General features: G+C 35.3%; 1 protein-coding gene across 1 annotated transcript in view; it reads right to left on the bottom strand.

The window, feature by feature from the left end:
* Positions 1-14600, bottom strand: part of LOC131042792 (protein CASP) — a 113965-nt gene that overhangs the window by 72144 nt on the left and 27221 nt on the right. Inside the window, exons 5-10 of the mRNA XM_057976114.2 lie at positions 11155-11243; positions 10880-10989; positions 10625-10719; positions 2795-2853; positions 1997-2162; positions 574-666 (exon numbers count right to left, since the gene is read on the bottom strand). Of these exons, the coding sequence (XP_057832097.1) occupies positions 574-666; positions 1997-2162; positions 2795-2853; positions 10625-10719; positions 10880-10989; positions 11155-11243 (612 nt within the window). The remainder of the gene's footprint in view (positions 1-573; positions 667-1996; positions 2163-2794; positions 2854-10624; positions 10720-10879; positions 10990-11154; positions 11244-14600) is intronic.

Genomic DNA, 14600 nt, shown 5'->3' with positions numbered 1-14600 from the left:
TCTACTCTTTATATACCCTAGGCTCTACAACTATATGTCCTATCTTATGGAATGGTGCATTGAAGGAAGCCTGCCTTTGTATCATAGCAGATCTGCAGGAGATAAACTCATCCTATTTGTAGGCATTCATATTGTATAATGGATGGGGATATTTCCCTACCTATCATTTAGTATCCATATAATAAAGTGATAACTAGTACACCTCTTAATCTATCATATCATGTTTCTCTATTTCTTCTATCATTATAAGTTATGGATGCATATGTGAATTCTATAAAGTGATAATGGAATAGAGTAGCCAAGGATTTTTCTCCAATAGCCCTAGAAAGGGTTAAGTAGATCTTATAACAATATATTGCCCATTTTAACACTAAAATGTAACAGAAAAGGTGCTTGTTGTAGTAGTTAGTAACCACTAATTTCAAACACCAAATGTATTATAGACTAAAGAGTTTGTTTATTGAAGATTAGGTAAAATAAACTTGAAGCATACACATTGAATTCATAACAACCAACTACATATTCCTGGACAAATAAGAATAAGAAATGTAGGGAAGGAAATTCTTGTATAACCTGTAGGATTTTGACTTGCTTACGAAGATCTTCCACTTGTTTCGCTGTTGGTCTTTCTTGCAGCTCTTTTTCCAGATTCTCAATAGCTATTACCTGTGAAACAAAAGATGCAGCAATGTTGATAAATCTACAAAAATGTCATGTATTAAGACAAAATTTTATATGCTTGTCTGAGATATTAACAGCATTTTCAATGATAATGAGAAAGGTGGAAAACACCAGAAAGACAAGGTTGTAAAATGGGCTTCCCCTTCAACAGGTTGACTCAAATTGAGCTTTGATGGTGCTCTCAAAAGAAAAACTGGCCAGGTAACTAGAGAAAAGTTCAAAATCATGGTGGTGTTGCCATCTGGCTACTGCTTTGGTTTTAGTTAACTACACCAATAATCGATCAGAACCATGAGCTTTGTTGGAAGATTCAAATCAGCCATGGCTGATAATTAAACAATTCTTGACATAAAAGGGCACACAAATTCAATTCCAAAGTACTGAAATTCCTGGTTTGCATGACTTTGGGATTGCTTCCCTTCCTAACTTTAGTTGGTATCAGAAATCCCAAGAGTTGTTGGTTTTATTTTTCTACCTGTAACTGAGATGCTGTCGTCCCTTTTCTCAATTTACCCACCAAAAGAAAGGTTATCATTTATCTGGGCATGGGCTGACATAAAAGGGGACTCAAATTCAATTCCAAAGTACTCAAATTCCTGGTTTACAATGTTTTGGGGTTGCTTCCTTCCTAACTTTAGCTGGTATCAGAAATCCCAAGAGTTGTTGGTTTTATTTTTCTACCTATAACTGGTATGCTGCCGTCCCTTTTCTCAATTTACCCACCAAAAGAAAGGTTGTTGTTTATCTGGACATGGGCTCTTAACATATAATTGGGTGCAATTACAAAGCCAGATGCATTGTGCACTACTTTTTGTGTCTCTTAGAAGCTCTGTCATGCCTTTTGATTTTGGTTTTCTAACCAGACTCCTCACATATAAGATACACATATGACAGTGGCCTCTATTTTAGTGGTGGACCGTGGTATATAATGTTATTTGCAGAAAAAAAAAAAATTAATTGTAGTATATATCATTAAATGCTCACATTCTCATTAATAAATTGGACATGGCCCATGTGAATCCAAATCTTTAATTCATTTAAATTAGAAACAAAACTACTTATATCTTATGTAGCACATCACTGCATATCCAGCCAATCGGCCAAATACATAAAATAGACAATATAGGTAATGCACATTGACACAATTAAAATAAGGCAGGTAAACACAAAGTTAATCTAACCAGAACATTACCAGCTTCTTGCGCCTTCCTGCATTTTAAGGGTTCCAATAAACTAGAGCAATATTGATTCAGACTAGGACAATTTGACTCATTGGATGCAAAACAAAAAAATAGTCACAGATGAAAGCATAAACCTTTTCGTGTAAAAGACTATTCAACTTCTTAGTCTCATCCAAGTATTGTTCTCGTTCATTTGACAATGTTGTTTCCAACTTATGAAGTTCTGCATGAAGCTCCGAAATTATCTTCTCCTTTGCACTTAAAGAAGCTTCGAGACTTTTGCTTGTATCTAGTTCTTCTCTGAACAGCAGAAAGTTGAAATTACAAGTATATCAGTCAGAAAAACAGGAAGACCCCCACCAACACCCACCACCAGCTACATTTTATATAGATAAGCTTCATTGACTAAGTGCCTCTCTACTTCGCAGTCCAATACACATCTATATAAGTTAAACAAATCCTAATGCATTAAAGCATTCCTGCAAATATAAACACCAACTGACAACCCAGATGCCAAAGATGACTTAATAACTAATTTTGTTTAACCATGACTTCCCTATGTTTGAAGACCATAAACAATGAAAGTGAGTTCAATGCCCTGACATTAAATCTATAGTTATGCAAGAGTGTACTTGCACTGCTTATAAATCCCTCTCAAACATTTAAAAGTCACCATCTAAAAAAAAAAATTTCAAATATTGCATTGATGCTACCTATTGATATTAAATTTCTCCTACTTTACAGCTTTCACCTTTCTTGACACCATTATTATAATACTTTAAGATTTTCTAGATAAGCTTATCATTCCAAGGTTCTTGTCATTTTATATGCAATGATGTTAGACATGCTTACTAATATAACATGAAAGAAAAAAAAATGTAATATAAAACCAACACAGTTACAACCCAACCCACTCATTACAATTATCTCACCTTTCCTTATCCTGAGTTTCCTGAGTGTTAACTGCCTGAAGTTGGGATCGCAATTGCTCCTGTATCAACCAAAATAAAAAACTTAAGCACTAGAAAATACTTTTCTGAAAAATCAGTTTTTGAAGCAAACAAACCAGATTTAAGTTTTTCTTCTTTTAAAGCATTTAGAGTTTCACATGGCACTAATTAGGAACTAGAGCAAAACTAAATGAATATTAAAAAAACACCATAATTGATGGCAAAAATAATGTATCTTGGTGGCATCTTTCACTATAACATATTTTCTGTGGAGTGCATCTCATAAGCACCCTCGAGAAGAGACTCTATATACAGACTGAAGCAATAAATGTTGGAGAAAATCCCACTATAGAGATACGCCACACATTAATTGCTAGAAACGATGTAATATTGGAGGTATCTTCACTGTTAGTCTAAGTTGCTGGTTCTGGTACAGGGTGGGGTACAGGTACAGCAAAAATATTCTCTTGGGTACAGTACATTTGGGTAAACTGTATACATACATACACATATATATACATTATATATATATATATATATACACACAGATTGATACATATTACAGATACATATATACATATATATATTCATACATATATATATAATGTAAACATATATACATATATATACATACACACACACACACACACACATATATATACATACATATATATATATATACAATATATAGTGTATACATATATATACATATACAGATACATATATAGATATATACGTATACATACATACATACATATATATATATATATATACACACATGTACATACATATATATGTATATAGTATATGCATGTGTGTGTGTTGTGTTGTGATCATTAGAGCTTTGTTGCAATTGTGTACTTGAACCATGGTTGAGTAATATTGCACCACCACTCTTGAAGATTTGATAAGAGCTTGAAGTCTTGTGGAGCTTGAAGAAGTTGATCCTGCTAGAATGTTGGTGAGGTTTTGGACTGTAGCATGGTTGAATCTAAGAAATTTTTGTGCCTATCTATCTGTGTCAAAGACTCCGGTCATAAGTAGAAGACTGGATGCATTTGTTAACTGTAATACCTAGTAATCATTATAAATGCAGATGGAACCCAAGATGGAAATAGCAATTTATATCATTGTTTCAATTTATCCTTATCAGTTAGGCATGATTAATGACTCATTGAGAGTGAAAAGGATCATTCAAGTCTAGTTTGTGATCAAAATCCTTGTATGACTCTAAGGTAAGGTTACAGGGTTTTGATCAAAACCATAGCGAGAGAGAAATGTTTAACTCTGAAGGAAGCATTGAATAAAGCCTTTCCAACAACTCTCAAACCAAATACAACCACAAGATTAATTTACAACTAACAACCCCACTAAGTTTTCATTTTCAACTAAAACAGAACAATCATTAGTAAGCAATACTTAACTACATTAACATCTCAAATCACCTTTCCAACCCACGATTCCATCACTAAGATTACAAGAACTATTCCACAAGAAGAGAATGGGTTGTGTAGGCTTATTCTTACAGAAAGAGTAAAGCATCATTAATACCATGAACACTAAACACAATACTAACAAGATAATCTTGACAGTCTTAATACTTTTACTGTCTCATCAAATTTAATATAGAGGAGAGCCTCTCACAATCACCCACAATAGGAATATGTCACATGCAAATCAATATCTTGTTAGTAAAAAGTACCAGAATGATAACAACAGCATAGCAAGGTGATCTGCAAAGGTGGTTGTGCTAAACATTGCCAGTATCGTAGAAAAGGTCACAAACATGACAACCTAAGGACTTGCATTCCAAATGTCAATCCTAGATTGCATAGCTTTTGGTGTGTGGAATCTGTTATAAATATTAAAGCTAATGCTATCGTTATTTACATGTTGACATAGAAAATAAAAGGAAGCATTATCCGTCCATATGCTCTTAAAGTTCAGTCCCTAGTTGACGCCCTTGGAAAATTTTATCTTGGCCTTTTCCTAGCAGCTTCACCCACCTCTTGCTATATATGCATGAATACTCATACTCAGGGAACGAGACTAAAATACTAGAAAAGTACTTGAATGGCTCATGTCTTAAGAAAAGCAGCAAAAATTTCAAAATAGCACTATATGCATTCAACTATAAGACAAAACTTCTCGAGAAAATAAGTACAGAAGAAGCATTCTTTTGATTTGACCTCTTAGTAGTTACATGATCTCATAACCATGTGAATGGTTACAAATTTCACCCCACCATGAATGCCATCCTGCAATTGTTTCCATCTGGACTATACAAACGGATGACTTTAACATCCTTATTTCCTTTGTTCTAATAATAAAAGCATGGCTGTAGGTGCATGTACAAAGTTACAAATTATAATATGCATCGTCATGTCTTTATGAACATTGGCCTTGACAATTTGTATATATCACAAGATAGAAATACAAGTATTCATACTCCCATGCTCATGTAGTTGACTTAGTACATGAGGTTGAAATCAAAAATGTTAATCCAAGTAGTTAAAAGACCTAAATGTGCAATATTGTTTCTTAAATAACAAATTAATGGTTCAGTTGGAATAATAATACAAAATATTGTCTCCTATTTAAGGGAAACACAAAACCTTGGATAGGAAGAGAAACTTCATGGTCTTCTCCTCCAAAAGGATTATTAGAAAATGAATTTCAATGATGCCCCTAGAGGCAACACCAACAAAACTGGGATTGGATGTTGAATTTGTAGCAAGGAGGGGAATTTTTTATGTGCCACAGCAACACATGTAGGCTTGTGCTCCAACAACAAGACACAAGCTTTAGCAATGATTGAAGGTCTTAGGCCAACATACTTTCATAATTCCAACAAGGAGGCAGAAGCTTTGGCACTAATTGAAGGCCTTAAGCTAACATACTTTCACAATATGTGGAATATTATTGTTGAACTTGAGGGTAACTCTTACTAATCCTCAAGGGAGTAATCAAAGAAGACAACGCGAGCTGGAAATTTAACATCCCTAAGGGGGCACAAAGATTGGCCTCTTCCTTCATCTCTATCTCCTTACTACATGGCATTCAGGAAACATGCCAATAACCAACCCTCAAATCTACTAGCCAATGCAGGAGTAGATTTGGAGCTTTTGCAAGTATTTCAAGCACCTTAACAAATGAATGGCTAGGCTTGAAGGATTTACTCATTCAAGAAAATCATCATGACAAAATTATAAAATTGATTTAGTCCCCAGCCTGTAGAAAAGGGCAATGCAATCGCTTCCTCTTTATAAAATCGGAAATGAGAGTATCATAATAATATTGACCAAAATCTAGGGCTTGTGTTGTGAACCTTCATGCATAGAAAACCAACCATCGTTCGCCACAAAGAAGTGAGGTTTTCAAAATGGAAGCTGCAAAGTATTACAAAGGAACAAAAGGAAAGACTCCTTTTGATAGCCAGTAACAGCAAAGTGGCCGCTCTCAATTTTCTCCACAGTGGGGAAATCAGACTTCAAGCTGGTGAAGGATTTAATTGAAGAGGATATATAAACCCTAGCAGAGGCATTAAGAGGACAAACTCCTTTATAGTGGATAACTTTGTTTTCAATCTAGCTAGCAAAATGAGATGGACCTCAATGTATTGGTTGTTTGTCCCAGATGATCTTGTCCTTGTGTGGGAACTTACTAAAAAGTGACAAACATATTACAGTCAGGTTGGATCTTGCAGAGAAACAAACCCTGACAATGCCTTTGATGGGTATAGGGAGCTGAGGGAATCAAAAGACCAATCTCTCATGGCTAGGTTTTTGGCCCTAGATAAGAACCTCAAGGTCCATTAGTGTTGCGGCAAGGTTACCAAGAGACGGGGGTACTTGGAGGCTTCAGAGAGTGATATGGCTAGTTTTAAAAAATAAGAGACTGGTAATCGGAGATGCCAATTTTTTTTAATATAATTTAATAATTTTCAGAAAATATCATGACAGAACTTTGAAAACAAGAACAATGGTAAAGTTTAACATTAACATTGAAATTGAACAAAAATTGAAATTAAAATTGCTTATACTATCGATACCATAGCTAGTCTAAATGGTTCAGTGAAAGGTAATATAGGTGTTGAGCACACTCAATATTGTCAGCTTAATAGTAAAGGCATTTTCTCTTTAGACCATTACAATGACAAGAATTCAGTCATACAACTGTTTATGTCCCTCTCAAAAAGTCTACACTGTCAATAGATCCAATCACTATAACTTTCCATGGATTTTTGTCTTCATGCGACGCGGTTTCCTTATTAGTTATTACTCATTTCCCAATGACTTTGCTGCAAGATTATTTTATTTATTTGCTTTAATTGTTCTACCTTTTACTGCATTTTACCCTAAGTCTTTTGGCAAGAGACGTCAATTTCTGGTAGGGAGACTTCAGAGACGGCAGGAGACAATGGCCAAAAACACCCTATGAGTCAAGCAGTTTCCGGAGACGCCTCCGGTACCAGAGATGCGTCTCCACCTCCAAGACGTGTCCCCAGGGGTAGGAGACAGATCTCCTGGTAGCTGTGTTGCAGGCATGTTTAAGATGCAATTATGAGATGTAGCTGATAGTTTTATTGCCAATCTTTCTCTACACACCATACCATTTCATGTGGCACACTCTCCATATTTTAAACAAATGTTCCATGATGCATTTGTTGTTGGTCCTTCATATGTTCCCTTGGAAACATAAGCTATGCACCTCCCTCCTTGATAAGGAATATTCCAAGGTGAGTATAATGATGAAGGAGTTGAGACAAGTTTGGATAAGGAATGGTTGCTATATCATTATGGATAGGTGAACTGATATTAGACATCGGATACTCATTAATGTTATTGTCCCATGTTCAGCAGGCTCTTATTTTCTTAGAGCTATTGATTGTTCAAGGAAGAGGAAGGATACAAGCTTCCAATATCAGATTTTGAAGGATGTCAATGAAGAGGTTGGACCGTCTAATGTTGTACAAGTAGTGACTAATTCGGTTCGTGCATGTGAGTTAGTTGGTTTGATGGTGGAGGGTGCTTACAAGTTACAAGCAAATTTTTTGGACCCCATGTTGTGCTCATGCATTGAATGAATTGAAAGACACTGGGAAAAGAGATCGGGTGAAGAAAGTGGTGTCAGAACCTAGAAGCATTCATATGCTCATTTGCAATCATCACACATCACTTGCTTTGTTTAGGACTTTTTTGAGGAAGGAATTCCTCAATCATGTGGATACCAAGTATGCTAGCTACTTAATTTTGTTGGAGAGGATGATTGAGATGCAGGAGCCTCTACAATAATGGTGCTTAATTCAAAGTGCACTAGATGAGCAGCGGCAAACTCAGCAAAAAATGTCAAACAAAAAACATCAATGATGACTAGTGGTCCACAATGAGGTAAGAGATTGTTGTTTTATATTTTTAATGAATTGTTGGTTTTATTATTAACAAGAAGATTTTATAATTTATGATTTTATTATTAACTAATACATGGCTGGTTTTATTATTAGATTTATGGTTTTAATTTTATATTGATATTAAATTAATAAATTTCTAATTTTCTAATTTTTATTGTTTCTAAGTTTCTAACTTGTAAATTTACTAAATTATTTTCGTTCTTTATCTCGCCTATTGTGGGGTCATAAGTATGCTGATACAAACTCTCCTAACCTTGGAGATATTTATGAGATATTTGACAGCATGCTTGTACAGATGAAGCAAGCAATTCATAGCAAAGACCCTAATTTGGGATTCTATGAAAAGCACATTAGGGTCATTGTGACGCAAGAGTGGGACACTATGAACACCCACTTCATATGACAACCTACGCTCTAAATCTCAAATGGTATGTGCAGCAATGCCAAAGAGAGTACCTCCATCTAATGATGAAGAGGTGAAAGAAGGCTTCACCAAAGGCAAGGATGGATAGAGCTACAGCTCAAACCAACCCCATGGAATAGTGGTCATGGCATGGCAACGATGCACCAAAGTTGAGGATGCTTGCCACTTGTCTCCTTTCACAGGTTGCTAGTTCCTTTGTTGCAAAGAGGAAATGGTCTACATATAGCTTCATCTAGTCAATCAAGAGGAATAGCTTACCTCTAGACAATCAAAGAAGCTGGTGGTTGTGCATAGTGCCTCACAACTTCAAGATCGACAGACACCTATGTATCATCAAACTCTACCTGCTTGTTGGGAAGTTGATCCCGAAGATACTACATATTGTTGATAAGTAGGCACATGATATATTGCTTAAGGTTCCACCGGATCAAGACGAGACAGCCTCTCATAGTGGCAGTGACCCAGACTCTCATTTTGATGCAATGTTAGGGGATGTTAATTAGGGACAATTGCATATTTCTATATTTTTGCCATTTTGTAGTTGAAACTTGCAGTCTTTGGGCCTTTCATGTAGATTTTAAATAATATATGTGCTCATTATCAATGAATGCAATTAAATTTTGTTAAAACAGAATATGTTTGTCGCTTTCTATGAAATGAAAATATCAATTGAACTCTAATATTATTTGTTAAGGTTTTAATATATGAATATTCAAAATTTACTATTATGTAAAATGTTCCCTATTATTTTAATAGTCAATCTTGATGTCCCCTAAAAAATGGCCTCCCTGCCATCCCCATCCTTGAAATGTGTACCCCTGTCCCCTACCGGCCCTATCCTGAAAACTTGGGGTAACATAGCTTCTAAAATAGGCCTGGGGTGGAAATCTTGATCTGACCTAAACAAAAACCCGTGGTCATCACCACTGCTTTTCTTTGTTTTATTTTCTCTTTGTACTTATGTCAATATTTACGTTGTAGCCTCTACAATACATTTTGGAAAGGATATCATCATGTTTTGTATAGTGTATTTTGGCATAACTGACTTTGGTGTAACTTCTCATTAGTTGTATTGCAGCTGAGCCATGTGTCCAAGATTTTATAGCCCATAGGGATAGTTATGGGCAAGGCTCCCAAATACAACTCCTCCCTTATCTATCAAAAATATAATATTGGTGACAAAGAAGATATGAAACAGAGAAAAATAAAGATGAGCGGCATTAATTCCAACTAAGAAGCAATACCCATTCTCTGAGGCTTCAAATCTTCAACAGACTATCGAATACCAATTTAAGCACTTACTAGGTCCACAAATCCAAAATCATCCTCCTCTAACTACCTTTAAAATTTCCATATTAAAAGTGGTATCTTTTAATTGAAAAAAAAAATAATAATATATCAAAAAGGCTAAAAGGCATTGGAAGGTACAAAGCTGACAAATATCAATCTGAGTCAATAGAAATGAACAACTAATATTTATGTTTGCTTGACCTAGGTTTATGTACTCAGGAAGTTTTATACAACCGGGAATCAAAAACTTAATGTTACAATGGCAATAAAGTTCTTGTTGATGTGTTACTTTATCCTTGCAAACATTAACATATTTGAAATTTCACATATTATTATAAACTCCTTGCACTTTAGATCTCTGGTCTCCCGTAGAAACATTTATACACTACTTGCTATTTATATTTTGACACCAACTGGGAGAGATCACACACACAAAACAGGTGTCTGTCATGAATTTTCTTCTAATGTCTGTGAACAATACCTTGAGGTGAGTGAAAGAAGATTAATAAGTTAAAGCACAAATATTGACCCAGATTGAAATGTGACATATAAAATAATAGTTGTACGACAAAAATCCAGAGAAATTTCAAACTGGCTCATATTTAGTAATCGTTTACAAAAGAGATTGTATCCCCACTTCTAAAATTAGATACATTACTTATTCTTTTTTAAAGTCTATTTCCCACACCTTTTCCCTTTCCAAGCTTGATAGCCTGGCCTGAGCTCGTTCAACTTCATCTGTAAGGAGATTGAGTTCAGATTGATTTGCTGCTCTATCTTCATCTGCAAATTGTTTGGAACAAAGTCAACCAATTCACCCTTCTATTTCCAACTGTTATTGAACTATGGCAAAAAATCATAAAACAACATCAATGAACTGCGTTCCATATATCTTGAGACACATAATCCAATTCTAAAATATTTTCAACATAGATGACTGTACCTGATTGTGCACGGAACTCAAACAATTGGCTCTGGCCAAATTCATGCAATCTCTGCATATTTGAAACGCTTTCCTTGGCTGTTCGCAACTGCTCTTGTAGTAGCATCTCCCTGTATTCCACCAGAAAGCTTGCATATTATTATCCGGTAAAAAGTGGATGCCAATATAGCCCCTGTAAGAAGTAGAGCATCCAACATTTCTGAACATTTGTACATCTAAAAAATCTGAAGCTTGCCAAATCAAATGTATGCGTATTCATTGTTTTTCCTTACAACCTTTCTTTCAACACCTCAAGAGTTTTCTGGTTCTCTTCAGCCAAAGTTCGTTGCTTGATATCAACAATTTCTTTCACCTTCTCTTCCATCTGGTACATACGACACATGAGTAACTACCATCCATTGCTTGCCTATCTTTAAAGTGTGAGATGGATTTTAGCAAATCCTTTGACAAGAGAAAGTTTTAATCTGATTCTTGGATATCCTATAAAAAGCATACATGCAATGAAGAAAGGTACTAAAAGAAAAGTATTCATAATGTAATTTAAGAAAAAAAACCATGCCTGAACTAAATGCTTGCTCATCAGTACTTTGATCTTTAATAAACATGTCAAATTGCATTAAAAAAATATTAGGAGACAACATAATTATTTTAGTTAAAACAATAATGTACTGATGGTATATACTCCACAAATGCTGGTGTATTATGTTTTTTCCTTTATTATATCTATCTGAATCCGCAATATACATTCTTTCCATATTACTATCTAAAACCCGGATTTCATAATCTACCAACATACCTAAACTTCAAACATGCTCATTGAAGATTTCTTTGCGTAAGGGCAGAGTCATTTAGGTAGGAACTATATATCCTCCTTTGTTGCAAAAATTTTGCAAGTGGAATTAAAACTAGGAATCAATCAGTGAAGATTCCCTGCTTAAGGCTTATTTAACAGAATTAAGTGTGCATGAAACAGAAATGTACATGGACTGCTATCTCACATTTGGGGACTATATTAGTCCCAATTAATCAAAAGAAACTACCTAAATAAGATATGATTTGAATGTGTACAATCTAGAGACTCTATGTCATGTCCCTTTTTTGGGGTTAAACTAAAATTAATAATATTATTTAAATTGGATCCAATAAATTCTAAGTTTAGGGCAACTTAAAATATTATTATAATTAAAGTAAAAGGTGTTTTTAAACACTATTATTAAAATAGAATTATTTTTAAATACTTCAAAAATAAAAATGAAAAGTAGTTTTAGATAACTACTTGGAAGGAAATCTAGCACCTGTTGTGACCTAATAACACATCACCACATTCCAAATGGGGACCCCCAACACTTCTGGTCCACTTGGTCTTTTGGTTGTGTTTTTTTGGGTTGTTTGGCAGCAGTTTCTTCAATCTCCAAAAGTCCCCAAGTATTTTGGCGAATTTTAATCAAGTTTGCAAGTGTTTTGAATAAATCTGACTAAGTTTGGAGCTTGTTTTGTCTATTTTAGGGGTTTTACCATTCAGACTTAAGTTAGAGGTCAGTAGCTTAGGGTTTTGAAAAATCTGAACGAAGCAATTAAGTAAGGACCCTTCAAAGAAGCTACCAGTGAAATTTGAGTGAATTCTAAGCACTTACTATTTTTAGTAATTCTATTTTTAGTAAGTTTCACTACATCTCGGATTGGCCTAATTTTGCACTTAAACAAACTTACTATTTTTAGCAGTGTCTATTTTTAGTGAGTGTCCCTGTCCCCCAATTTGCCCTAATTTGATGTTTGGAAGTACTTACTATTTTTAGTAAGTCTATTTTTGGCAATTGACAGGACATTGATGGCAGAGCATTCTTGAAAATCAAAGTTCTAAATCCAAAAAGTTGAAAAAAGCGGGCAGTTGATCAAAAATTTGGCTGTCTGGAATCCTTTCCTGAAATGGCAAAAGCATGGAAATCTATTCTAAGGCATGAAAGGGATTTCCTTCACTAAGGAATCTTCCTCTATCCCAAAGTGGCACTCAAAACTAGAAAGATGGCATATTGTGTAAGGCAAAAAGAATTTTCCAAAATTCATGAAATTCCTGCAACCCCCATCAAAGTGCGCTCAAGGAAGAAATTGGGTGCTAAAAGCATGTGAAGGAGGAATTTTCCTCTCTAGGAAATTCCTCCACCTCCTCCAAAAATGCACCCAGGTCAAAAGATGAGTGCCAAAATCAATGCAAGGAGGAAATTTCCAAACTTTTCCAAAATCAATGCAAGGAGGAAATTTCCAAACTTTTCCAAAATCATTCACCCCAATGGAAATGCGCCCAATCAAGAGGTAGGAGCACTAAAAACATGTGAAGACAGAATTTCCTCCCAACACCAAATTCCTCCACTATGGGCGAACTGTGCTCAAGGCTAGAGAGAGGGCACAAAACACAAGACAAGGAGGATTTTCCTCCCAACATCTAAATTCCTCCCCCATAGGCCAAATACGCCCAAGTCAAGCTCAAGGGCACAAAAACAAGGTCAACAAGGAAAATCCAATTTTTGCAGAATCCTCCTCTATGCCCAAAATGCGCCCAGGATAGGAGGAAAGTGTTTGGACTTCATGTCAAGGAGGAAAAGTTCAAATTTCAAAAAGTTCTTTCTCTTCACTCAAAATGCACTCAAGTCAGAGATAAAGTGTGGAAAACATGACAAGGAGGATTTTTCATCCTCAACAAAAAATTTCTTCCTTGGGGTAGAATTGCGCCCGGTTGAAGAATTCCTGGAGGTTGAAAATTTGCCCAAGTGTGAAAGATTTCTCTCTCCAAGACTCCGCACAAGATGAAATTCCTTAGACATGGAAAAAGTTATCAATTGTCAAAAAATCTCTCTCCAAGACAAGGTATGCGAGAACATCAAGAAAATTTCCTTCAGGACAAAAATCTCTCTAGAAAGATTTTCTCTCTCCAAGATTTCCAGAGGTTCAAGATTCCTTCAAAAGAGGAAAAGATTGTTAAAATTCTTCCAAGGCAAGAAAATCTTCCAAAGTATCTCTCGTATGCCTAGGATAGAAAGATTTTCGTAAGAGATGAGTTGGAGACCTGCAAAGAGAATATTCCATATTTATGACGCATAACTTGGAAGATTATAGAAGTTTCCATTTTTCGAACTCAAGATGATGGCGAGGTCCACTTGCATGGCGAATTGTCTAAACAAACATGACACACAATTGAAAGAGAATTAATGCCACTGCAAATTTTATCCCCTTGCCAACTTAGCAGCTTAGTGGGTGACTTCTATTTAAACAATGATTTGGAATTCATTCTTCACAACGATTTTTGGAGAAACTAGAAGCAAGAGAGAAGTGAAGAAAGTCAGCACAAAGTTTTTATTATTTTCCAGAAGTTCTCATTTTTGGAGGTTTTTATTTATTCCAAATTTGGAATTACCAACCTGGAATTCCTTCCTCAATGGATTTATAGAATTCTTTTATCAGGAATTTAATGTTAATTATTTTATTTTGCAAGAATGGCGAAATCCAACAAGACTACAAACACCTCCTAGCAAGCGCAAATCAAGAATGAACAAAGAGGATTTCTCCCGGAGTCAAAATCATTTTGAAATGGAGATAAGTCAACGACACCAACCTAGGAACCTTCAGACTGGGAAAGTCCAGAAAAAGAGTATATTGAACGATTGGACGCCCTCCGTCAGCCATTGCCACTAAGATAGTCAAAAGTGGGATTGTTGCAGTTGTCAGC

Source organism: Cryptomeria japonica, chromosome 10 (assembly GCF_030272615.1).
Source record: "Cryptomeria japonica chromosome 10, Sugi_1.0, whole genome shotgun sequence".
Taxonomy (NCBI): Eukaryota; Viridiplantae; Streptophyta; class Pinopsida; order Cupressales; family Cupressaceae; genus Cryptomeria; species Cryptomeria japonica.
This window is presented reverse-complemented; position numbering and strand designations above follow the sequence as displayed.